Raw genomic sequence first — 26229 nt, forward strand, 5'->3', positions numbered from 1 at the left:
ATGGGGAGATTATGAAAGGAAATCCGTCATTAAACCAGGCTTATGGCTGGGATCTTAGGGGCACTGAACCAGGATTCAGGGAGTTAGGAAGCCCAGGAGGAGGTCCAGCTCCCTTTCTATAAAGACAGAAAACAGATGAATAAACAAATAGCCCAATGAAAACCCTGCTAGGATGGCACTGTGCAAGCTCCTAGGACACCAATGCTTTTCTAGAGATCATGCAAGATGAAAGGCTGTGATTTTTAGACTTGTGAGAAGACCTGGACAAGACAGCAATTTGGACACCTGGACACCTGTCTTGACCAAAGAAAAAGAGTTTTGAATGCATTGGTGATGTGGTAAAAATCCAAAAGAAAAGAGACTGTGTTTCACAGAAGCTTCCAGAGGCTGGTCTGTCTGTCTGTCTGTGTTTATTGATTTAGTTGGTATTTATTTTAAAAGGTGACCTGAACTTTCTACAGGATATCACTGGATTCTCACAAGAAGGTTCATCATAGTTAGTAAAAGACCTCCTACAATTCATTTTCTGATGACAGTGCTTTCTGGCTTGTCCCTGCAGGTACTAGGGGCAGGAAAGGTTATGCACAGTCAAGAGGATGGGGGAGGGTCTCATGAGCAGATAGGAACTAATGCAAATAAACCATAGGATGGTCTCAGAGGGGAAGCAACATTAGGGACTTGGGCGAGCACAGATCAAGAGGAGAAGCAGGGCAGGGCAATAGCCTGGGAGGGGGGACAGTGAGAACAGCCGTGGAGGAGAAGGTGGGGGATAAAACAGAGAAAGGAAGGCGTTCGCGAAAGCAACCTCACGTGCAGAGCGCGAGTTAACGATAATCAAGAAGAGCCGCAAGAAGAATTGGGTTACTGAACTGGGAAGGAGGGACCTGGTTCTCTGGAGATCCCTTCTGCGTTCACACAGACCAGCGCGGCGCTAAGGGGGTGTGGTACTGAGCTCGGAGCTGTGCGGGGCGAGGCGAGGCGAGGCGATCGCGGTCACGGCGCCGCCCAATCCCTTCCAGAAGTGGGAGGCCAGGAAAACCCAGCGACCGGCGGGCGGGCGGGGAGGCTGGCAGGGCGGAGGCGGAGCGAGGGCGCCGGTGGGCGGGACGCGAGAGGGCGTGGGGAGGACACGGAGGCGCTGGCTGCTGGCGGCGCTAGGACCCGCGGGCGCCCCGCCGGCTCCCGGGAGGTTGATAAAGCGGCGGCGGCGTTTGACGTCAGTGGGGAGTTAATTTTAAATCGGTACAAGATGGCGGAGGGGGACGAGGCAGCGCGGAGGCAGCAGCCGCACCAGGGGTTGCGGCGCCGGCGCCGGACCAGCGACCCGAGTACCGGGGTTAACCACGTCTCGTCCACGACCTTCCTAGGTAAGCGCCGGCGGGGCGGAGGCGCAGGGCCTCGGTGCGGAGAGGGCGCGGGCCGCTCGGACCCGCGGGCAGCGGCCGCAGGCGGCGGGGTCGTCGTCCGTGGCTGGTTCAGCGCTCCTCCCGCCGCCGCGTCTGACGGCCGCCGGGCCTAGCCCCCGCCGCGCCCCGAGCTGTGGCGGCGCGCGGCCTGAGAGGGCGGCCCTGGGGCCGCGGCTCCCGCAGCTGTCGGGTGAACTGGCGGCGCGCGCGTCTGCGCCCGGCCCGGCCCCCTGCCCGCCCGCCCGCCCGCCGCGTGGCTGCCGCCGCGTCCGCCCCGACCTGAGGGGGCGGCCTTGAGCTGGGGCCGCAGACCCGGGGCGCTCGGAGGTCGGTGGCGCCGCGGCCGGGTGCTGGAGAGCTGCGGGCGCGGCAGGGCCATGTGTCTCCCGGCGGGCGCCGTCTGCCCTCTGCCTTTCTCTGGGAGACGGAGGAGACGGCCGGGGCGTTCTGGGCCCCGCGGAGGAGGAGGGCGCGGGGCGCGCGGCGGGCGCCGACCCCTCGCCGCCAGGTCGGGGAGCTCTCCAGACACCCTTCCAGGAGGGAACCGCAGTCCGCAGGCCAGGGCTGCGCCCCGGGGCCCGCCTGCTCGGACGCCTCGGCCCCGGAGCCTGTTCTCGCGGGTTGCGCGGGGCGAGGGTGCGAGTCCGGGGAGTTGCTAAACTAGGGTTGTGAGCCGGGCACGAGTCGCCCAGGCGGCGTAGTAGGGCCCGGGGAGACTGTGGTGCGTGTGGTGTGAGTCACCTGACCCGTCGCTCCCGGCTTTGGCTGAGTGTGAGCTGCTTCGTACGTGTACGAGGAGCGCCGCTGCCCCCTCCACGGCGCGTTCGCTGTGGCCGCGGGCCGTCGTGGGTCCCGCTCACAACACCCCTATTTTTAGGACGTTCGGCCTTTGAGCTTTTCGCTGCGGTGTGACTTGAACGCGTGAGGTCCTGATGGAGAATCTTGGTAGTACTTAAGGCGCAAAGTTTTTTTTTTTCAGAGGTTTATCAACAGTAAAAAGCGTACGGTTAGTTGAGTGCGTCCGTGGCACGCGTTGAGTTTATAAACTACTCCGAATGTGGACTTGGCGTTCTTGAGATTCCGCTTTTCTCCAACCTGATAAAGGTTTCGTGAGATGAAATGTAAAGCATTTTGATAAGATGTTATCCACGAAGGCCAGCTTCAGCAGGAAAGTTTATGTGAAACAGATTTCATCATTTTATAGTGACCTTTGAATGTGTTGAACATACGTCCGAGGTGGTGACAAACTGTCGAGTTTTGATACAGGGAAAAGAGCAGGAAATAAAGCGCATTTCATTATTGCCTGCCAACAAAAGCACTTGACAGAACTGTGTACCTGTAGAAAAGAAAAAACACAACCAAAGAGAGGTTTTGTTTTGCCTTAGTGCCCCCCTTCTGGTTAGAATTCTCAAGTAATTAGTTTGGGAATGCTGATTGATTGATTTAGATCTCTTGGACCCCAGGGGCGTGTGTGTGATGTGTGTATACGCTCTTGCACTTACTCGTATGTATTTTTAAGATAACCGTTTTAGATGTAGTTTCAGAGTGTTTTGTGTACTTGCCTTATTAAGAGAAGCATAACTTTGTGACTTAGTCATGATTATGAACATCGTTTTTATTTTATGGTCCATCGAGAAGAAATGTGCTTCTTAAGAGTTGATAAATAGGGCTCACCATTTATTAAACATGCTGTCTGCTTACAGGTTTTCCCTGCTCTTGGAGGTAGCCCTTCGCTTGATAACCATACCTATCAAATGGCTAAAACCTGCTGATTTGCTCTGTAGTCACTGTATGACATAAAAATCCAAATAAAACTTAAGATTTGTGTTTAAAGCGAGAGCAAACAGGCTGTGAATGAGTAGGGACTCAGCTGTTTTTGACTGTAGAAGAAACTCTTTGTCTCCCTCTGCTTTCTGGATAAGTAAACTTGAAGAATTGAGTTCAGGGGTGACTCAGGTGCCGCTCTACGCTCTAGTAGTTTAGTTTTAGGAAGAGAAATGCATACTCTCTTTAGGAATGCAGGATCTTTGTAAACATTTATGTACTCTTGTATTTTAATGACTTAACAGATGACAGGTTCTGTTCATGTGATTAAATATCTTGGAAATTATTTGGGGAAGAAGGAGATGTCTTATATACAGTAAAGAGGTATTTATTATAGGGAAAATAAACTGTGAGTTAAAATGAGATTCTGGCCTTAATGGGTACACCTATTTTGGGATTCAATTTTACTTTGCCACTCTTTTTAACTTTAGGACAAAGTTTTAAAGTATTCACAGATGAAAGCAACTTTCTTGAAATTATTAGACCATTTCCAAAATTATGCTTTTTCCACCTGTCTGATATTAAGCAGTTGTTAAAGAGTACAGAAGACTGTCACCTCATTCCATGCTGTAGTTCAAGGAATATTTTTATAGTTGGGAGACTTTTAACAAGAAGCATATTAAAAATTTGTTTATGTTCAAATAGGGCTCTCAACATTAAGAGACAAAAGAAATTTAAGGAATGGAAATGGAAGTTAAACTTTTTTTGTACTGGTGATTTACTGCTTTATAGGAGTTTTTTCTGGGTGGAGTGGCTGTAGGGAAATAGCTTTTTTTTTTTTTTTTTTTTTTAGTGTAGTGCTATTCTGATTGTATTACTGTTTTATAGTTTTAAAATCCAAGTGTGTTACTTTCTTGGGCATTATTTAACTTAAGGAAAATGGATGTGAATATTGAGTCACTGAGCTTGATCCCCAAAGAATTCATTACTCATATAAGTTTCTTCCTATCCTTTACCGTTCCTCACCATCCCTCCTATAAGAATGGTTGAGTGCTTTCTCTATTGCTTTGAAAAAGAATTGCCAAAAACCTCCCACCAGTCTGAAAATATGATGGCAATAGAATAATCCTTGATATTTTATAAAGCGCTTTAAACATTTTGCTTTTTTTTTTATTTCTCCCTTAAAAATCTTCCTTTGAGGGAATCCCATTAGAGGGAGTGATTTTAACTTGTCTACAGTCACAGAAACTACTCAGAGGCACTCTTACTGCTGTGGACTTGGAGGAGAGTAGGGGCCCTTTTTCATTGAAAATTATTGCATACGTAATTAGAAATGTCTCAGTAAAACTGTTGAATGAATGACATCTGAAATCATACTAATGAGTAGTTGGAGCAGTTAATAGATAAGTAAAGATAGATCAAGTCACTAAGTGGAGTGGGAAATTTTGAAGTAGGAAGGGAAAAGGTAGATGTTGTAGAAAGAAGTAGAATTCATGAAATAGAACAATTTTGTTTGTTAAGGACATTGAGAAGTAGGAAGTGTTCAGAATTGCAAAGCCAAGATAACTGTTTTACAAATGATTTTTTCAGGTTATTGGTAACCGTATCTCTGTGTGTTTAGGTGTAACATATATGCTAATCTTAGGTAGATTTTTGTAAAATGTGTATTTAAGTACCCACCTTCACTATCTACCATGGGACGGGTGGCTGCAGATAGTTGGTTTTATGGACAGGATTTAGGGGATTCCTTGGTAATGTACCAGCTTAATGAAATTATTCATACAAATTATATTTCTGTGACTAGTGTCAAAATAACCAGTAACTAATAACTTATTGGTGAACTATGTAATTTATGAAAGATGCGTATCAAGGATCTATAGTACATTTCCTTTTTTTATTGCATGATACTCTGTGGAGGCAGTGTTTTTTTAAGTATAGAGAAGGAAGGTAGTGCAATGGGAAAGAATAAGGAATCAGAAGCTGAGTAACTTCACTTAAACTCAGCCTTGAAGCCCCTTACACACTGCAGTGATAATAATCCCAAAGGAGGGCTGTTGTGGGAAACAAATGAGATGATAGGTACAGGTGTTTTGTAATGGTAAAGCTGTTTATGTGTAGGAGACTGTAATGTTTATGTAGGAATGCACCAATTTGATTACTTACTCTATTGTATATACATGTATATATTTGCAATCAGTCTCTTCTAATTTTTTTTCCTGCAGTTTGGACAAAGGTTTAGTTTGGGCAAAGGTGGTAGGTGAATTTTTTATCTGTAAAATGCTGATAATGTGTTCATGATTAGGGATATTGCAGGTATTAAATGTGATAAAAGTGCTCAACCCAGTGGCAGACATTCTGTTGATGGTAGCTATTAGTATAATGTAGTTATTTTGGACTAAAAGTTAAGTTTCAAAATAGGTGACTTGAAAAACATTTGTTCTTCTAAGATAAAAACTTTGTTTTTATAAGATAAAATATATATTTATACTTCTCTGCTATCTTCAGTTTAATAAACTTGCACTTTAGAGAATCAGTCATATGGCAAAATAGTCTTCTGAATAGGATTCAATATGAAGTAACTTAGTTAAGGTCATGGCAGTTTTCAAGGAGAGTGCATTTACTTTTTAGATAGTAAATGTGCAGAATTTAATTCGGGTCTGTTTTGGACAAAAATGCCTAAAGAATGATTGACTTGGAAGTCCACATTTAGAGTCATGGATAGTGATTAGGACATATTTTAACTAAAGACTTAACTTTTGAATTCTATAAACTTCTTATGATCTCCTGAATGGATTTAGAATGGAGGCTTGGATTTTATCTTATTCTATTTTTTTATTTTTTTAAAGAGTTTATTTATTTATTCATGAGAGACACAGAGAGACAGAGACCTAGGCAGAAGGAGAAGCAGGCTCCCCACGGGGAGCCCATGGGGGACTATCCCAGGACCCCAGGTTCACACCCTGAGCTGAAAGCAGATGCTCAACCACTGAGTCACCCACCCAGGCATCCCGAGGCTTGGATTTTAATACTAGCTTTGTAATAGCATTTTTTCCTTCCTGGTAGGTAATATCTGCCTTAGCAAATTTACAGGTCTTTTTTTTTTTTCTTTTTGGATTATTAAATAGATAATCTGTGAAGGCACTTTAGAAACTTTTAAGGCCTTCTCTAACTTTTTTTAAAAGGGGGGTGAAATGGGCATGCTAAATGAACTTCTCATTCCATATTTGAATGAATGGGTTTATGAGATATTAAAAGTTAGATTACGTTTGCTCTTATCAGAATGAGGATAGCTGATTTTTGAGGTAAATGGTAGGGAAACTTTGACACAAACTCACTCTTGTTCTTAGGTTTTTTTGGAACATAGTTATTAATCACATTTCCAGAAATCGCTCTTTTCATCAGCACTTTAATTTTAAAATAGATATGACAATATGATCTGTGGAGGGTTTTAGAGTTGAGAGGCTTTTTATTGCAGGAGAATGGCAGTTGCCTTGGGTATGGTTTCTCAGATTCTGTAGTGTAGGCTAGAAGTTCTCAGAAAGGTTGAACAAGATTGTTGATGCCAAAAGTCTTTTTTTTTTTTTTTCATGCCAAAAGTCTTACAATTAGATACTAAGATAGAAATTTACTGCCTTTAGGGGTGGCTGGGTGCCTCAGTTGGTTGGGTGTCTGCCTTCAGTTCAGGTTCTGATCCTGGAGTCCTAGGATCAAGCCCTACATCGGGCTCCCTGCTCCTGGGGATCCTACTTCTGCCTCTGGGTCTCTCTCTTTCTCTCTTTCTCTGTCTCATTAATAAATAAATACAATCTTAAAAAAAAAAAGGTATCTACTGCCTTTAAATTATAGCTAATCTTGTGATTGATCAGATCTTGTGATCATGGCTTTTAATCTAACATGGGTAATTTTATACCTTGTAAAAGTTTCATTTTTTTTTTAAATTTCAAAAGCAGTAAATCTTTGTAGACACTTGGGAAAATACACATAAAAAAGAAAAAAGTAAAAATCATACCACCTAGTGGTAAGCACTGTTAGCATTCTAGTATACATCTTTTAGTGTATATCCTTTTTTAATGTATAATTTAATTTTTTCTAAATTGGGATCTTTTGTGATTTTGTAATTTACTTTTTCATTTCATACTGTATTTCCCGGTGTGATCAAATAATCTCTATGACATGATTTTTAAAATGGCATAGTAGTACTAAACTAATCCTCCTGGATATGAGGTTATTTTTTGTGCATAATGATGGCTAACCATATTTGTAGATAAATCTTGACCTTTAGGATAAGGTTTTAAAAGTAGATTTCTGGATCAAACTACTTACTATACCTTTCAAGATTGAAGACACATCAGCAAATCCATTCAGAAAGTTTGTTCTGATTTATTCTGTGTTCATTTGGGTTAGGTTTTTTTGTACTTGTTTGCAAATACTTTTGTTCACAAGTGGGTATTATTTAAAAACAAATGCTAACACATAATAGGTAAAAAAGATCTTATTGTTGCATTTGTATTTCTTCAATTACAGTTAATTCTTAAATTTTAATACGGTAACTGAATTTGAATTCTTTTTATTGCATTTTCATATTCTTGGACCATCTCTCAGTGTTTATATTTGCTTTTTAATTTCGTGGGATTTGGGGAGGAATATTGTGTTTTTGAAAAAATATCTAAATGGTTCCATATGAGTGTTTTTCTTAAATAAATTGTCAACTTTTCAACTTCTTGGTGCTAATCTCTTCTGAATTTTTTAGGTATGCTACCAGAAGGGTTTTATTTTTATTTTTATTTTTTGAACTGTTTTGAATTCTTCCTGATACATTGTTTATTCCTGACTCTCTTAATGGCAGAGTATGGGCTTCTGCTTTGGTGCCCAGTAGCATGGTAGATTCGTTTCCTTAACTAAAAAAACATACTTTGGTAGTTTATAAAAGATAATGTCTTAAAAACACTTGGCATGTATTCAGTGTACAAAGAAAGTTACCACCCCTTCAGGGTAAAGAAGTTAGTTTTCTTTGGGAGTAAAGAGGTAGAGGAGGACAGGCCGATAGAAGACCATTTTTAGACAACTAGCTTTTTTTCCTCTTGATGTTATCTGTTGACATATTGAGCACCTACCTTACGAAAGGGCTCTTTGGTTGCTTGTAATGAGTACCTGTGTAGAAAAGTGTAGAACAGATCCCTTGTCTAAGCTTTCATGTAGTTGGGAGATCAGATAGACCTTATGCGTATTTGTGAGTAAAGTTTATCCTTAAGTTTATAATTTCACAGGTAAGAATTACTGTGTGCTGGTGTTACTGAGGAAGACTTCGTGGAGGAGGGTGGGCTTTATCAGGCCTTGAAGAATGAGTGGGTTTTAGGAAGCAGAGTGTAGGATATATCCCTTCTTTGAAGATAAAAAGGCAGTATTTGGTAAGGTTTTTTACAAAATAGTTTAAGCCCTTGTCTTTCCTAAGAATTTTTCCAGAAGGGATGTTTAAAAAGTATGTAAAAGCAATTAGGTAAAGGTAACTAGAGGATCAAATGGTGTTAGAGCATGTGTAATAAAAAGAGAATATGGGCAGTTTTTGTAGTCAAGTTGGGCAAAGAATTGATTTAAATAACTGGATGATTCCTAGAAAAACTGAATAGCCCCAAATGTGACTTCTTAAAAACTGTGAAGATGTGTTCCCGTACACCTGTTTTTGAGCATGTACATTTATCTACCATAAAGAATCCTGACATGTACTCTAAAAAAGTTGCCAAACTAGAGAAAGGGTAAAAGGAGAGTATAGTGAGAACCTCTGACTTTCTTATCCCTTTTGTTTTTTCAAAAAATCACATTTATCTATCTACTTGGAAGGATGTTTGTCTGTTTTGCACTATTTTTACAGCTGTTTTCTTAGTAGGAATTTTGCCTATTTTGAGCTGAGTTTGGGAGAGTATACTTTTTTTTTTTTTTTTCCAGTGCTGCTATAGAGGTATTTGGGTGGCTCAGTTGGTTAGGCATCTGACTTCAGCTCACATCATGATCACAGGGTCCTGGGATCGAGCCCAGCATCAGGCTTTCTGCTCAGTGGAGAGTTTGCTTGTCCCTCTCCCTGCATACACGTTCTCTCTCAGATAAATAAAATTAAAAAAAAAAAAATAAAGTGCTGCTATAATGAGTCATCCGAGGTAGAGAGTTGTGGCAAAATGGAATGTAGCATCTTATTTCTGGAGTCTTGGTAGATACCTATTTGAGATTTGTCATAAAAACCTTATTCTAAATTTAACCCTCTGTGTGTGTGTGTGTGTGTGTGTGTGTATTTTAACAACTCCTTTGCTAATTGGTTATCCCAAATTTCAGTAGCTTTTTAATGGATTTAATATTTTTTAACTTACTACTAAGTTAATTTTGGGGCCAAAAAGAGAATGATCCAATGTTTTGCCTGAGTCAAGGAAATCTAATCTGATTATGATGGATTCCCGATCTCTGTGTTAGAAAACCTTAGAGTAACTGTACCAAAATTACTGTTGGGAATGGAAATGTAGTACATTGCTGTTTTATAAAGGCTTATAAGAAAAGGATATGTTCCTTATAAAAATATGGAATAGTTTAGTGTTATCTGTTGCCTACTTCAGAGAAGGATGTTGAACTGGCTAGCTTTTGCATGCATTGCTTTCCCTTTTTGCTATCACCTTCTGTCTTTGGGCTTCTCATCTTATACTCAGGCTCTTCTAGTTACTTAATATCTGATTTCTCTGTTTTTAGATTCTCATTACACTTCTTATTCACTCATCACTTTTGGTTTATCTCTGCAGCTCAGCTTTGATCCTGTCACTCCTCTGCCTCAAAATTTTCCTTATCTTTCAGGATAATGCTTTCCTTGGCTCTCAGTATTCATAGCCTAAACTTTTAAGGTTAGCCTTAATCAGATTTTCAGGCCTCAGAGAGGTACAGCCTTCTCCAGGATGTCTTCATTGATAACATTAGCTAAATAATCTAACATAGCACTTTCTTTATACTGTTCTTTTTTACTTGTTTTTGTTGGCTCCTTGAGAGTAAGAACCATTATCATCAGCAAATTATATTTCTCTAGTATCTAGTATAATGCCTTGCTTTCTAATTACTACTAGTTGGAAATATAATTTTATTGCATCTCATATCTTAAAAGTCTGCACTTTAAAAGTGCTCTTCTAGAAAGCTTATGAAGATAAAAAGATTGTTTCCCCAATGTTGGAGGATGGTATAAGTGATTTGCTGACTGTATAAATGATTAAATTTTGACAAGGAAATGTTTGGAAAGAGGGAAAAATAATCATATGTCAAGATTTGTTATAAAGATGAGAAACCGGGGATCCCTGGGTGGCCCAGCGGTTTGGCGCCTGCCTTTGGCCCAGGGCACGATCCTGGAGACCCGGAATCAAATTCCACGTCGGGCTCCCGGTGCATGGAGCCTGCTTCTCCCTCTGCCTGTGTCTCTGCCTCTCTCTCTCTCTCTCTCTCTCTCTGTGTGTGTGTGACTATCATAAATAAAAAAAAAAAAAAAAAAAAAAAAGATGAGAAACCCCTCTTCCTTTTTTTTTTTTTTCCCTAAACAAATTGTGGTTAAGGTAACTTTTTTCAGCCTTTTAGAAATCTTGAGCATGTAAGAATTCAGCAAGTTTATTCAACAAACATGCTCATTTGGCATAGTTGGAAGATGATGGATTTGACAAGGACCTGAGTATGTGTCCAGATTTGAATACTTAGGAAATATATGTCCTTGCAAATTGCTTAATCTGATTCTCATTGTCCTCCTTTATACAGAAACTCATAGCTTACCCAACAAAGTGATTTTGGGGATTAAAGAGATAATTATGTAGTTATTAACTCAGAATAGGCACTGTTTTTCCCTCTTCTGTAGTAGAAGGTATACCTAAAATTATTTCATACATTAAAGTATTTTGAAGAGTGAAAAAGTTAATAATGTTTTCACCTCTCTTCCCAGATATCCACTTCTTTCAATTCTCTGCTCAAATGTTTCCTTATTAGAGAAGTGTTGCCTGATTATTCTTTTATGAAGTAGCAAGCCCCTGTTTCCATTTCCTTTAATCTGCTCTATTTTTCTTTGAAGTTTTAATACTAGTCAATGTCCTATATTTGTTTACTTGTTTTCTATTTCCTCATCTTTAGGATGTAATAAACTCCTAAGGGCAGGATTTTTTTTTTTTTTAATTTTGTTCACTAGTGAATTTTGCAATTCTTAGAATCATGTTGTAGGTGTTCAGTGAATGTTTGTTGAAGGAATAGAAATTTACGTGCTCCCACTTCTAGTCCTTTAACCTCGCTGCATCAGAATGACCTTGGTGGTGGTTAGTGGGGTGCTTGTTACACATGTAGATTCCTGGATCCTATTCCTGATCAGCTGAATCAACTCTGGAGGCGAGGTCCAAGAGTCTGTATTCCAAACAAGCCACCCAGGTGGTTCTTAAACTTTAGTGTACATGGGACTCATTGTTTTATGGTGTGGTTTTGGCTAATTAAATGTTGTCAGCATAACTCAGATCCATGTATAATTAAATTGCAGGTGGTATGACCATGCAATCGCAAAGTTGTGGGGTTTTTTTTTTTTTTTTCCTTTCAAGGAAAACTTATGTGTATCTGTAGTTTTGATTATTTTCGTTACTCTATTTTTTTTCTAGACTGCAGTTTAAATCCAGAGCTTTAAGGATCTAGAAATCTCAAATACTAGATGTTTATTAGTCCACCTCTCCCAACCAAACAAGATCAAACCCTTTAAGCCTACAGATAATCTGTACTTGTCTTTTTTACTCATAAGAATAGATGAACTGGTACCAGGGATCTGTTTTAAGTGATAAACATCCTTTCAAAAATAAGGACTGATTTGAGTCTCTTTTCTATGGCTATACCACTGGGGGAGCAATGATTTTTATAAGAATTACCCTGTAACGTAAAAAGTCTGGTATAAAGGAAGCAGGATGGACTTACTATAGAAAACTTGATGCATATATTTCTTTTTAGCTGTAGAATTTTGTAGAATTTCTTATTAAAAAACTTTGTCTACATTTCTTCTCTCTGAAATGGGGATAATTGCTAAGTTACAGGGCTGTTGAGAGGATTTCTGTCACGATGCCTGTCTTAAAGTCATAGTCACTCAAATAGTTCCTTTTTCTGTGGATGTAAATTCTTGAAGTAACTTAACATGCTTCATTAAAAACAATTGTAACATATTTCAAACTTATAAAAATGATAGAAAAATATTACAGATGTTCAAGTGCCCATTGTTGGATTTAATGCATACTATTTGCCCTAATTGTTTTGAATCATTTTTAAAGAGAAGCAAACACTGTACAAGTTGAAGGGTTCTCCCAACATCTTTTTCTTTTCTTCCCTCCCTCCACAGATACACGCTCATCTTGAAGTTGGTATTCATATTTCCTGTTTTTTTTAATACTCTTATAAAATATATGTTTGTTTGTTTTGAAGTAGGCCCAACACTCTCCCTTAATGTGAGGCTTGAACTCAAAACCCTGAGATCAAGACCTGAGCTGAGATCGAGTTGGATGCTTAACTGAGCCACCCAGTTGCCCCTGTATATGCATTTTAAAAATGCATGATATACAGTATTGTGCTGTATTTAAAAATTTTAAGTAAGCAGCTTAAGCAGCTTGTGGTTTGATTTGTTTTTTTCATTTGGCATTGGTTTTGAATTTTATCCATGTACACACACTTATATCTTATTCATTAATTTTGATTTTCTATTTCATGGTTTATTTATCCATGAATATTTGGATTGTCTTTTTTTTTTTTTTTTTTTTTTGGCGTTTCAAATAGTACTTCAGTGAACAAGGAACCTTGTTTTTCTCTTCCTTTGCGTATGCGTAAGTATTCCTCTAGCATATAAATGACTTTTCTAAAAATTAAATTTTTCAGTATTTTGGACTCTTAGTTCTTTAAAAACTGGGACCACAGAACAAAAATATATCATCTTCCCCTCTTCCTCCTTCCAAAAAAAGTACTTAGGGCAGATGCAAGACTCCTGGGTGACTTGGGTGAGATTTTTCACAAGACTTAACTTTAGAAGACAATCGGGAAAAACCTTAGTAAGGACTTAAACTGTATAGAACTTGAACCTATATAGAATTTTTCTGAATTTCTGTGTTGTAGTCCTCTGAGCCATTATTTTAGCATCTCTTAACTAGCTAACAAAATTGACTTCATAAACTGCATCCTCATTTAAAATATCTAGTTTAAATTAACTTTAGTTGAAAATTTTTTTCTTCTCTCAAATTACACTTGTATTTAAGTGTATGCTTTAAGAACTACTTAGTATTTGGTGATAAGCTTTGGGAAAAATACTTTGTGCTTATATATTTGTAGTCTATTTTACATTTTTCTTAATCTATTAAGGTAAATTCATAAAAACATTTTTATGCCTCAGTATTCTTTAAATGGGAACAGTAAAAATTCCATGACATCAGTGCTGGTTACTATGGAAACAGTAGTTTTCAAGTGGAAAATAATATATGAATCTTCTAAGAAAACAACTTTTGTGTATCTCCTGATTTGACAGTAATGAAGGAAGGAGATGAATTACATTAGATAACTCTTTAAGAGCATTTTTAGCAAAATGATTAACAAAAGTGGCAAAGCTAATTTGGGAAAGTATCTGATATCTGATGGTGTTAATAGGTCTTCTGGAATCTTTGAAGTTTTTATTTTGCAATTTGCATTATGGTTCATGTTTTCTATGAAAGAAGTGTAACCTTGTAGTTCTTAATAATACTATCTTACAGGAGCAAATAAATAAAACCTTTTCTTGAAGTACCTGGTAGGTAACAGCTGCTTCTCTTTTTCAAAAAAAACTATAGGATGGAAGTTCAAGTTTGTATCTGTCAGCATTCTTATTCTGGGCTGCATCTGTCTTGGGGGATGGGGAGGGCGAATGGAGGGAAGTCCAGGACTATTATAAAAGCTCACCCAGGTGGCTGATGATGACTCCAGTCCAATGATTTTCAAATCTGGCTATATATATCATGTCAAATACTAAAACATTTTCTATACTTATATTTTTAAAGTAGGGGTGTCTTGTGTTCACTGCCTTTTTTCACCTTATCCAGAATCCTCAGTGGCTAGCCTGGAGTGATTAGTTATATCAGAGTATTAGCTGTCTCAGGAAGAATGCAGGATTATAGTTTAGCTTGAAAACTTTCTTCCTCCTGTAAAAACCTTAACATCAGTAGAAACTACAAAATAAAATTAGTTTACATACTAAACACCTGTAAAATATGGTGATCCTTGGTACTCCATTAGTGTTGTATCACTTTGGAGTTAGAAATGTGCAGTTTCAGGCTCCACTCCAGATTTACTGAATCAGAATATGCATTTTAACAAGATCCTCAAGTGATTCATATGCATGCTAAAAGTTTGAGAAGCACTGCTGTGGAGGAAAAACACTAAGAAGACCTAGCCCAGTTCTCCCTGCAAATAAAAATCTAGTCCTGTGTTTTCCTTATCTGTAAAATTAGTGAATCTGGCTGCCGAATCTCTAAAGCCCCTGTGAGTGATATATTAGATTTAATTTTAAGTATTGAGGCTAATTTTTAAGCATATATTCTAGAACTTGAATGTCCTCATATGTCTTGAGATATGTATGCTAGGAAGCATATGCATAATCTGTTGATGCTTAAACAGATTATGGAATTTATAGGAATAAAAAAGCCCTCCCTCCTCAATATAAAAAGCTGTCTTGAGTTCTTTAGGAAAATAAGTATTAGTAGCTTCCTAATACCTTTTTATTTTCTAACCAAAATATTTTGGCATGATGTGGTAGTGGATTCACAGGAATTCATTCACAAAGAAGTACATTTGTCACCATTAGAAACACTCAAAATTATGTTTTCCAGTTCCTGAATTCAGGTCAAGAGAAAGCATTTTATATTGAATTTGAGTAGTGTCAGAATTGATTGACAGCTCTAGTTTTTCATGACATTGGAGTATAACCTTCATGGGTAATACTCCTTGAAGGGGACATTTTTGTTCTGGAAAATGATTAATCAATTGTTGTATTGCTTTATCCTCTCATTTAATAAATGAAAGTACTAAAGTTGGGGGGCACCTGGACAGCTCAGTTGGTTAAGCATCTGTCGAGCCCCTGCCTGGGGCTCTCTGCTCAACTGGAAGTCTACTTCTCCCTCTCCCTCTGCCCCTCCCCTCCTACTTGTGATCTCACTCTTGAATGAATTAAAAAAAAGTGCTAAGGGGAATAAGTTGCATTTGATTTTTCCAAAATCTGCCTTACTGAAATAATTTATATAAAAATCATTGATTTTTCAGTATAGTTTGATGAGTTTTCATGAATGCTAGTTTTGTAGCTACCACCACCACCACCACCACCACCACCACCACCACCACCACCACCACCACCACCACCAGTCATGTTACAGAACATTTCCATCATCTCAAAAAGTTCCCTTGTGCTCCTTTAGAATTGACTTAGCTTGGGCTGCTATAACAAATTACCATAGACTGGTTGGCTTACACACACATTTATTTATCAGTTTTGGAGACTAGGAAAGGATCAAGGTGCCAGCAGATTTGGTTTTAGTCCTCTTTCTAGTTTGCAAATGGCTTCTGCATCTGTCTTCACAGGGTGGAGGAAGAGATCATTTCTCTCAGGTCCCTTTCTAATTCCATACATGAGGGCTCTACCCCCATGACCTTATATTAGCCCCTCACAGGCCCCACCTCCAAATACCATCACATTGAGGATTAGGGCTTCAACATACGAATTTGAGGGACACACAGTTTGTAGCAGTAGTCAATTTCTTCCCTTGCCTTCAGCTCTTGGTGGCCAATTATCTGCTTTATGTTACTATAGTTTTACTTTTTCTAGAATTTCATATATCCTTTCATTTAGTATATATCTTTTTAGATTTATCTGTGTCATTGTGTATTTTAGTAATTCATTTCCAAGTAATAGTCCATTGTACAGATTTAACACGGTTTATGCATTTTCCGGTAAATGGACATTGGGTTGTTTCCAGTTTATGGCCATTATGAGTAGAACTGCTATGAATATTCATTTTCAGTCTTTTGTTGTTATGTTTTAATTTCTTTTAAGTACCTAAGAGTGTGATTATAGATTGTATGGTAAATATATGTTTAACTTGGGCTCCAGTCTGGCTCAGTTGGTAGAGCGTGCAACTCTTGATCTTGGGGTTGTGAGTTCAAGTCCCATGTTGGGCATAGAGATTATTTAAAATATGTTTAACTTTCTAAAAGATATTACCAAAAGTTTTTCAAAGTGGTTGTATCATTTTGTATTCTCAACAGAAATATATGTGTCGTTTGCTCTTTACCAGCGCTTTCATTGGTCTTGTAAATTTTAGTTATTAGAGTATGTAGATGTATCTGATTGTGGTATTATTTTTAATTTCCCTAACATCTAATGGTGTTGAGTATATTTTCATGTGCTTAATGACCATATATCTTCTTTGGTGATATGAAGATAAAATCTTTTGCCCATTTTAAGATGGAATTGTTATAGGGGTGCCTGGGTGGCTCAGCTGGTTAAGCGTCTGACTTATGCTTGGGCCATGATCTCAGGGCCCTGGGATCAAGCCTCATGTTGGGCTCCCTGCTCAGCGGGAAGTTTTCTTGTCCCTTTGCCCCCCCCCCCCCCCCCCCTTGTGCATGCATGTTCTCTTTCTCTCAGATTAATAGTCTTTAAAAAATGGAATTGTTCTTAGTGAACAGTTGTAGATTTTTTTTGTATATTCTGAATACTATATACTGAAAAATACTACATTTTTATTAAGGATTTTTATGTTTGTTCATGAGGACTGTTGGTAGTTTTTTTCTTGTAATGTTTTTGTCTGATTTGGTTAGAATAATAATATTGGCTTCATAAAATGAGTTGGGAAATGTTCTTTTCTTTTTTTCTGTAAGATTCTTTGTAGAATTGGTATAATTTCTTCCTTAAATGTTTGGTAGAATTCACCAGTGTAGCCATCTGGTTCTACAATTTTCTTTTTAGGGTGTTTAATAGATTTGATTTTAAGCCTCATTTTTTTTTTTTTCTTTTTCTTAGTAATAGAGTGTCTACTTTTAGTTAGCCAACTGATACTGAGTTTCTTAGGGATTTTGCTTTCAGATTTTGGGAAGGATTGATGTGTGTTTAGATGAACTGTTTTCATGGGGAAGTAGGTTGGGGGGAATGGTAGTGTAGATGTAGAATTTTACAATTGCTTGACCTTGTATATTTTGAAAACTTTCTTTTTTCCTTTTTTTTTTTTTTTTTTTAAATTTTCCATGGTACTCCTTTGTTTCTCCCAGTCACCAAAGGACTGTAGAAGTAGAAGAAAGGTTGAGAAAGCTGCATTATACAATCTTTGAGACTTCTCTCTCACTTCTAATAGCACTGACCTGTATCTCTGTCTTTTGTATTTGGATCTGTTTCATCTCCTAATGAAAACTTTAGCCTTGCTATTCTTTTTAAAGATTTATTTATTTGAGACATTGAGTGAGAGAGAGCAGGTGTGAGCGCTCACGAGTTTGGGGAGGGCAGAGGGAGAGGAGAGAATCCTCAGGCATACTCCCCACTGAGCGCAGAGTTCCTGTGCGGCCTCAGCCTCAGTCTCATGACTCTAAGATCATAACCTGAGTCGAAATCAAGAGTTGGACGTTTAAGCAACTGAGCTACCTAGGTGCCCCTAGCTTTTTGACATTTTTTTTTTTTTAAGATTTTATTTACTCATGAGAGAGAGAGAGATAGAGAGAGAGAGGCAGACACTAGGCAGAGGGAGAAGCAGGCCCCATACAGGGAGCCGGATGTGAGACTTGATCCGGGGACTCCAGGACCACACCCCGAGCGAAAGCAGATGCTTAACCACTGAGTCACCCAGGTATCCCGCTTCTCTACTTTTTAAAAGAAACTTTCTATTATGGAAATTTTCAAATATGTATGGAAGTGAAGAGAGCAATATAAGGAACCTGTGTATATACATCTCCCAGATTTTTGAGTGATTATTAACATAATGGCCATTTTGTTTTATCTATTCTTCCATAGCCAACCTGTCAGATTATTATGCCTTTGCTCTCTCTGCCTTAGCTTAATGCCTGAAGTGCTCATAAGATCTCTACCATAGCTGGTCCAGAATGCCAAAGTGCCCCAATACTGTTTCATCTCTGGAGTCTATGTTCCTGTTCAACACTGTAGTAGCAGCTTTCTGGTAAGCTTTGCTAGTATTATGTGCCTTTGCACCTTGGCTCCACCTCTGCACAGCTTCTTTTACTCTCTGCCCTGTGTAATGGTTCCAGTTGCTTTAGCAGTCCTCAACTCAGATCTTTGCTTGTGCTTTGGTTTCCCATGCAAGGATTACTGCTTGACTCCTATGACTATTGTCCATCCTTGAAAAAAGATGCCTCATATATTTTGTCTAGTATTATAGTTTGCAACAGAGGGCCAGTAGTTATTCTAATGCCTGGAAGTCCCAAGTGATGTGTGTGTGTGTGTGTGTGTGTGTGTGTGTGTATATATATTTTTTTTTTCTCCCTAAGTGTACCTGTGTTTTTAAAAGCAAAGCAAAACAAAACTGGAGAGGAGTTATAATAATTTGTGATCTGCCTTATTCCCACATATTTAATACTGATGTCTTAAATGTCCTTAATTTCTTAAATGTGTAGATGTGTTTTTAAGCTGCATAGTATGTCCACATGGTTAAGAGATCTATGGGGCCCATTTCCAATGGAGTTCCACAGTCAACATTAATTTTTACTACTGTAAATAACACTGGTCAGCAAACCTGTACATCTTTGCATCCTTATTTTTTATAAGATTCCTACAAATAGCTTTGCCATGGTATAACCTCTTTATGGCTTTTAAAAATATGTGCTAGAATAAACTTAAAATAATTAGAATAATTAATAATAAAGTAATTGGATACTGTTTCCATTTGGTTATAGAGTATAAATGTTGAGTATAAACATACCAGACACAAAAACATTGCTTTTGTCAAACTGCAAATTTTTGAAAATAGACTAAGTAGACTGAATCCAGGCTACTTTCCATAAGAATTGTTTTAAGTTTTTTTTTTTTTTTTAATTTTTATTTACTTATGATAGTCACAGAGAGAGAGAGAGAGAGAGAGGCAGAGACATAGGCAGAGGGAGAAGCAGGCTCCATGCACCGGGAGCCCGATGTGGGACTCGATCCCGGGTCTCCAGGATTGCGCCCTGGGCCAAAGGCAGGCGCTAAACCGCTGCGCCACCCAGGGATCCTTGTTTTAAGTTTTTAGTTGGAATGTGAATAATAACTTAAAATATACTTTCATTGCTTTTGAAAAGTCAATTATTCTTTATTTGGTTCTCTTTCTACAAGTTTAGTTTGGGGTTGAAATAATCTAATGTTAGTAACATTTTATTGTAATACAGATTTGTAGTATCTTTTTATTGCCTTAGCTTATAATTAAGCTTGAATGCAGACGGATCTAGGTCAGTTTTGAAGTGTAAATTTTGCTGTTGGAATATATGCTGAATGTATGAGTTTGGCAGATTTAAGATAAAGTATGTTTAAAGAGCAATCAAAAAGACAAATTTTTTTTTTTATAGGTTTCTTTTTTTAGAGCAGTTTTAGGATCATAGCAAAATTCAGTGGAAAGTACAGAGTATGCATATACCCCAGGCCCCACACACATCAACAGCCTCCCTGCTCCAGACCAAAGTGGGTACATTTGTTAGAGTTGATGAATCTTCATTGACTCATCATTATTACTCAAAGCCCACAGTTTACAGTAGGCTTCACTTACAGGGTTGTATATTCTTTGGGTTTTGACAAATGTGTAATGCCGTGTGTGTACCTTTATAGCATTAGAGAGAATAGCTTATTGCCCTAAAAATCCTTGTCTCCTTTCCCCTCAACCCCTGGCAATTACTCATCTTTTTTACTACTGCAGGTGTCTTTTTGTAGGCCTTGTGGCAAATAGGTTAAGTATACTTAGTGTTAAGGCATGGGGAAATACTTGGGGAACAATTGATTTTCTATAAGTATATTTCAGCTTTTATCTTGAAAGATCATTTTGGGAATTGGAGTGGGGAAGAACTGACTTGGAACAGTCAATCAGGAAAATTTATTGGAAATCTGAAGTCACCTTAAGTCATTTTCCGGCATTGAAAAATGGAAATAAAATCACTATTCTCTGCATCGCATTTAACTTTAGTTTAAAATTTTAGAGTGATGCTAAATTTAAAAAGATTTCCAATTGTATGTAATCACTATGTGTTAATGTTTACAAGTAATCTAATGTACATTATTTTTCAGTTGCTTATATCAGTGTTTGATGAATGGAGTTCTTTATCTGTAGTTAGTACAAATTTGGTAGAAAAATCATAATGAGGGCGTAAACTTAAGTGAACCAGGTCACTATAATGTGCTCCATTATACTTTTGAAACATGGTTTGTGCACTTCACTTTGAAGTCTACACACTAGAAATGATGACAGAATCTAGACACTTGCCTATAAATCTGAGGTACCTATCTTTATCCATGTTAATCAAAGAAAACTGGCTACATGGTAACTATAGTCAACTAATCTAGGTAAAATTTCAAGTTAATAAAAATTTCCTGCCAAGTGATTTGTTTTTATTTTTCAAAAACTAATGCTTTCTTTATTGTAAGAACAAGACTATTTGTTGATTTTTTTAACAAAATCAATCCAAGTTTGGTCATTGTGATATTTTAACCTTTAATCATTTTGGATTCTTTATAATTAGTGTATTACTTAATAGAACTTAATACTTTTAATTGTAATTTTGTGATAAGTACACTACTCTTGAGTTGCTGGAAGTATTTTCCCAAACTAGGTGATTCTCAAATTTGCTTTTAAAATACATAGGGGCAGGTATAAAACTCCTGAATGAAATGTGTAAGTTTCGTTCAATCAAGAAATATTTATTAAGCACCTGTTAGGTGCCAAGCACTGTTCTGGATGCTGGGAGATGGAGTGGTCATCAGGGTGATTGAGGTACATATATTCTGTGGAGGGAGAGATAATAAGATACACGTGTAAACACATAAAAAAGGGTCATTTTAGATACTGAAAAGGACTGTGGGGAAAGAAACCTGTTTTTTTTAAAGTGATGTGGAGGGGTCTTTAATTTAGACTTGAGTGATCAAGGAAGGCTACACTTAAGAGAATATTTGAGCTGAGACCTGGATGATGGAGAATTAAGCCACACGAGTTTCTAGGGACCGATCATTCCAGATGGGAAAGCAGGACAAAGATTTTTTTTTTTTAAGATTTTATTTATTTATTCATGAGACACAGAGAGAGAGAGAGAGAGAGAGATAGAGAGACAGGCAGAGGGAGAAGCAGGCACCATGCAGGGAGCCTGATGTGGGACTTGATTCCAGATCTCCAGGATCATACCCCGGGCTGCAGGCGGCGCTAAACTGGGGCTGCCCCAGGACAAAGATTTTAAGGTGGGACACAGGGGACACAGGTTTGGCCTGTTCAAGGAAAAGCTAGGGGACTAGATTGAAGGAACCAGATAACACAGGGCTGTGGAGGTTAAGGAACTTCGAGTTCTGTTTTTTTCTTTATATTTTCTGGTTACGGTGGGAAGCTAATTGAGAGTTTTAAACAGAAGATTGATAGTCTAGAAGGGGGGACATATTCTGAGACTTAAGGAATAAGTCTTATTGAATTGATTAGGGCAATGGCATGGAAAAAATATTCCAGACAAAGGAATATCATGAGTGAAATATGAGTCTAGAAAGAGCTGTAATAGCATAAGGATCTGAAAAAAGGCTAGCTTGTCTATTTGTAGTTTACAGAGGCGAGAGTAGCACCAAATGAGGCAGGAGAGATTTGGCAGTGAGTACAGGATTTTATGTAGGATCGCAGTTGTTAATCCTCTGTAACAGTGATTTTTAAGGAGAGTAATTTAATCACACTCACTTATGTATGTTACTTAGTTGCTACTCTGTGGAATTTAGATCAGATTAGAGGAGGGACACCAGCAAGAAGAGACCAGTTAGGTACCACTCTGCATGTGTACCATGAAACTGGAAGTGATAATATCCTCTTTAATTAAATATTGATTGCTTTTACTTTCAAAGATTCTTCTTTGAAATGGCTTGCTCTTTATATTGTTATTGTTTGCAGTGCATTTTGAAATAGTATTGCTGCTTTTGCTACTTACAGTTAAAGGTGCCTTGTAATGTGGAAGTAAAGGCTCTCCTAGCTTTTGCAAATCAAAAGCTAGATTTTTCTTTCTGTAAGGAGAAAAAAAAATCCATTAATGTAGATACTTCATTTTTAAGAATAGTTGTTAGTTGGATAAGATATTCTAGCAGTGTTGGCTAATAATGTGCCACTTCTCATTGGGCTGTCTGCTGGTAGAGAAGGGACAGTCATTGCATTGAACAGAACAGATACTGTACATCTCCATAGATTGGGAAGGAGCTTAGTAGACAGGTTCAAGGGGGAGAGTCTCTTAAAATTGTTGATGTGGAAGAGGATAAGGTCCTCAGGAGTAAGTTGTTGCTACATGGGATAATTGATAGGGAGGAGAGCCAGACAAGGGATATAGACTCTGAAACCAGCTATTAGATGTTTTTGTTTATTTTTTTAAAAGAACAGAAACCTAAACTTTAGAAACTTGTCTCTGCTGTTTCGGGTTTTATAGTTACTCATTTTTTTTTTTTTTTTCTTCTCATTGTTGAGTAAAGTTCTGCAAAGGTTACCTTCTTTTGGTGTGCGGGGTGAATGAAGGAAGAGTTTATATAACTGTTTTGGGGAGATGTGTAATTTTGAAGTGGTGGCTGTGGTCTTTGGTGAAAAAGAGCCCAGAGGCAAATGAAACTATCTTATAGTTAGGCACCTCACTGTTCTTGTGTTTTCCACTAAGATATTAATCCTGTGCTTTGCTTTAATAAGGGAAGCTGTACTCTTAGGTTACTCTTACTAAATTAGGGACTTGTTAGCTTTACCATAAGTGTCCGTTTTAGAAACTTCTTATGACCCTAGCTTAGCCGTTTTAAGTTTCCCAGGGAGCAATGTTTACAACTCATGTTTTAATCTTTGTGGCTTAGAGTAATTTCCAGGTGATGCCCACAGGGAGAATTGGAATCTGAGTTATTCGGTAAAATAGACTCCCCTCCTACTCCCTTTTGCACAGATCAACTTTATGTGTGCATACAGGAATTGTTTATAGAATAATGCAGGCTCAAGAAACAGCTACTGTTCACGTTTAGCTGTTAAGACTTAATAGTAGAGGCTGTACTCAGTATTGCTGCTTATTGTATATATAGTGGGAAATCTTAGCGTATTCTTGGTTCTGTTATAGAGGAGGGAGTGAGAAATCCAGTATGTACTTGAATATTACTTTATATAAGTATTTTCAGATGATCTGCAATAAGGGGGAAATTACTTGAAATTTTGCTTTAGTTGTGATCCTTTAGAAATTTGTCATGCAGGAATTCAAGTAACCTCTTTCTCTTGTTTTAATTCTAGGTGAGAATTATGAAGATGATGACCTAGTAAACTCTGATGAGGTTATGAAGAAACCATGTCCAGTACAGATTGTTCTTGCTCATGAAGATGACCATAACTTTGAGCTCGATGAAGAAGCTTTGGAGCAGATATTGCTACAGGAGCACATACGAGATCTTAACATAGTAGTGGTATCCGTGGCAGGAGCTTTTCGTAAAGGGAAATCATTTCTACTGGACTTCATGCTTAGATATATGTATAACAAGGTGAATAGTGTCTTTTAAATTGAACCCAATTAAAACCAAAACCCAACCTTGTTTAAAAATAATAGACAAAAAACAGTGAGAACTGTGTCTTTAATTTTACCAAAATCCAGTTCTTGCTAAAACTACTCAGTTCTAAGACAGTAATCTAAGTTTGTTTGAGTTTTTGATTCCTCCTCATCTCCGTAATTGCTTTTTGCATGTAGTACATGTTGATGCATGTGAGTGAGAATCTACGTCAGAGTCATTGTAGCTCTAACCCGAGATGTCTGAGTATACGCTAAGGTCTCTGATACACTGTTCATCTCTCCCTTTTTGTTATTTCTTCACACATTCCCCCCCCCCCCTTTTTAAAGATTTTATTTATTCATGAAAGACACAGAGAGAGAGAGAGGCAGAGACACAACAGAGAGAGGCAGAGACACAGGCAGAGCAAGAAGCAGGCTCCCTACATGGAGCCTGCTGTGGGACTCCATCCCAGGACTCCAGGACCACGCCCTGGGCCGAAGGCAGGCACTAAACTTTTGAGCCATCCAGGGATCCCACACATTCCCCTTTTTAATCACCTTTCCAACAATGTGTGAAGTGGGCTGATAGAGACTTTTGTAAAAGTATACCTATGCTCTTCAAATAAGTTCGCTTCAGTCACTATTACATTTTGAGCTAAAGTCCAGTTCCTTAGAGTGGCTTCCAAGGCCTTTGATGATGTCTGAGCTTCGTATCTTGCTTCTCTGTGTCAAGCATACCATCGTATTTGCAGTTCCTCAAGTGTTTCTTGTTATTTCTTCAAATGTTGCTTTATCTTTGGCTAATCTTTGCATAGCAGGCCTTCCCTGATTTTTTTTATTTTTATTTTTTTTAAGTAGGCTCTATGCCCAAAATGGGACTTGAACTCACAACCCTGAGATCAAGAGTCACATGCTTGTGACTGAGCCAGCCAGGTGCCCTGAGGACTCCTCTGATTTTTAAGACTATGTTATATTCTCCTCCCACCTCTGATGTACAAGTCATTTGTTTCATTGATACTGTTTTACTTACTTATTTTTCCTGGTGAGTTTAACCTCTGTCAGGAGTGGGTCTTATCTTGATTACCACATCTCCCTCATCTAACACATTAATTGTCCCGTAGTAAGCACTTCTTGTTTTGACCAGTGAATCTCCCCTTCTCCACAGATTTTCACTTTTTCATAATACCAAGCAATTGTTATTTCCTTCTTTCCCCTGATTTTGGCATTCTCCCCTGAAAAAAAGCAAAAAATAATTTCACTTGAATCAGAATGTTTTTCTAACCATTGAATATTGGGCTGAGGGAGGGAGAATTTGATAGGGACAAAGAAGGAGGACTTGGAAATTTGGAGTGCCGCACTTAGGAGGAAGAACTCTCATTACAGGGGCGTTTGACATTCAGAAGCCACATGAAGATGCTAGAAATAACGCTTTGACAGAATTATGTAATTGTCTAAACACATGTCAGGGTGCTCACCTTTACAAGTTCTATATCAATCTGTAACTGGGTGTGCATCTGCCTTAAGGTAAGTAACAAGGTAAACATTCCTAGCTGATTTTCCAGGAAACTTTTCAGTAGTAAATTCTTTTCATAAGATCTCCTCAGGCATGGTCAGGTATGCCTCAATATCAAGAATGTAGTTCATATTAAACAGCACTATGTTACATGTGTAGCAAACTGAGAAAAATGCATTATTTCATCCATTTAGATTGATTATTCTCAAAATTTTACATCTGAAATAGAGAAATGAATAAATAGTGGCATATTCTTTTTAAAAAAGACTGTACATTTAAAGATGATAATTGAGGTTCTGACTCCTTAAGTAAGCTTATACTATTGTATGTATGTGTGTCTTGAGATGTTGAGTGCAAATGTATTTGATTCCAGGTAGGTCACAGACAGAATGTTCAAAGGGGAAGGAAGTGTAGATCACTTACCTAGCAATGACAGATAAATTTCACCTCAGGTGCCATTTCTACATCAATCTCTGATCAATTGGTAGTGGTGGTTCAGGAGGGGAGTAGCATGTGTCTTGTATTTATCGTCTCTGAAGTAACACAATATCCCTTTTCCTGGGGGAGACACTGAAGCCATAGGAAGGTTATCAGGACCTGAGTGAGGTTATATACCTACTTAGTGGCTTCTAAGCTGAAATAGCTTTACTAATTTTTGATTGATAAGGTTTCCATATAGAATTTCTGATATTAATAATCTTACTCTTAATTAAAAATGATGCTAAAAAAAAAATAAAAATGATGCTAAACATAGTCTGAATTTTGGGACAGCATGCCTCTACTTACACTGATTTAGTGGTGGGTTATGCTTTTCCTAGG

General features: G+C 38.3%; 1 protein-coding gene across 4 annotated transcripts in view; it reads left to right on the forward strand.

Annotated features, from left to right (window-relative positions):
* The first annotated feature begins 1208 nt into the window (after positions 1 to 1208).
* The window catches only part of ATL2 (atlastin GTPase 2), a 56159-nt gene continuing 31138 nt past the window's right edge, over positions 1209 to 26229 (forward strand). For 2 of the 4 annotated variants that reach the window (XM_072770489.1, XM_072770488.1), the window contains exons 1-2: positions 1209 to 1367; positions 23648 to 23892. In XM_072770489.1, coding sequence (XP_072626590.1) covers positions 1250 to 1367; positions 23648 to 23892 — 363 coding nt within the window. In that variant the 5' untranslated portion in view covers positions 1209 to 1249. Of the gene's footprint in view, positions 1368 to 13944; positions 13963 to 18243; positions 18365 to 23647; positions 23893 to 26229 lie in introns of those variants that run through there. The other 2 variants (XM_072770490.1, XM_072770491.1) reach the window with 2 other exon arrangements.

Source organism: Canis lupus, chromosome 12, assembly GCF_048164855.1.
Source record: "Canis lupus baileyi chromosome 12, mCanLup2.hap1, whole genome shotgun sequence".
NCBI lineage: Eukaryota > Metazoa > Chordata > Mammalia > Carnivora > Canidae > Canis > Canis lupus.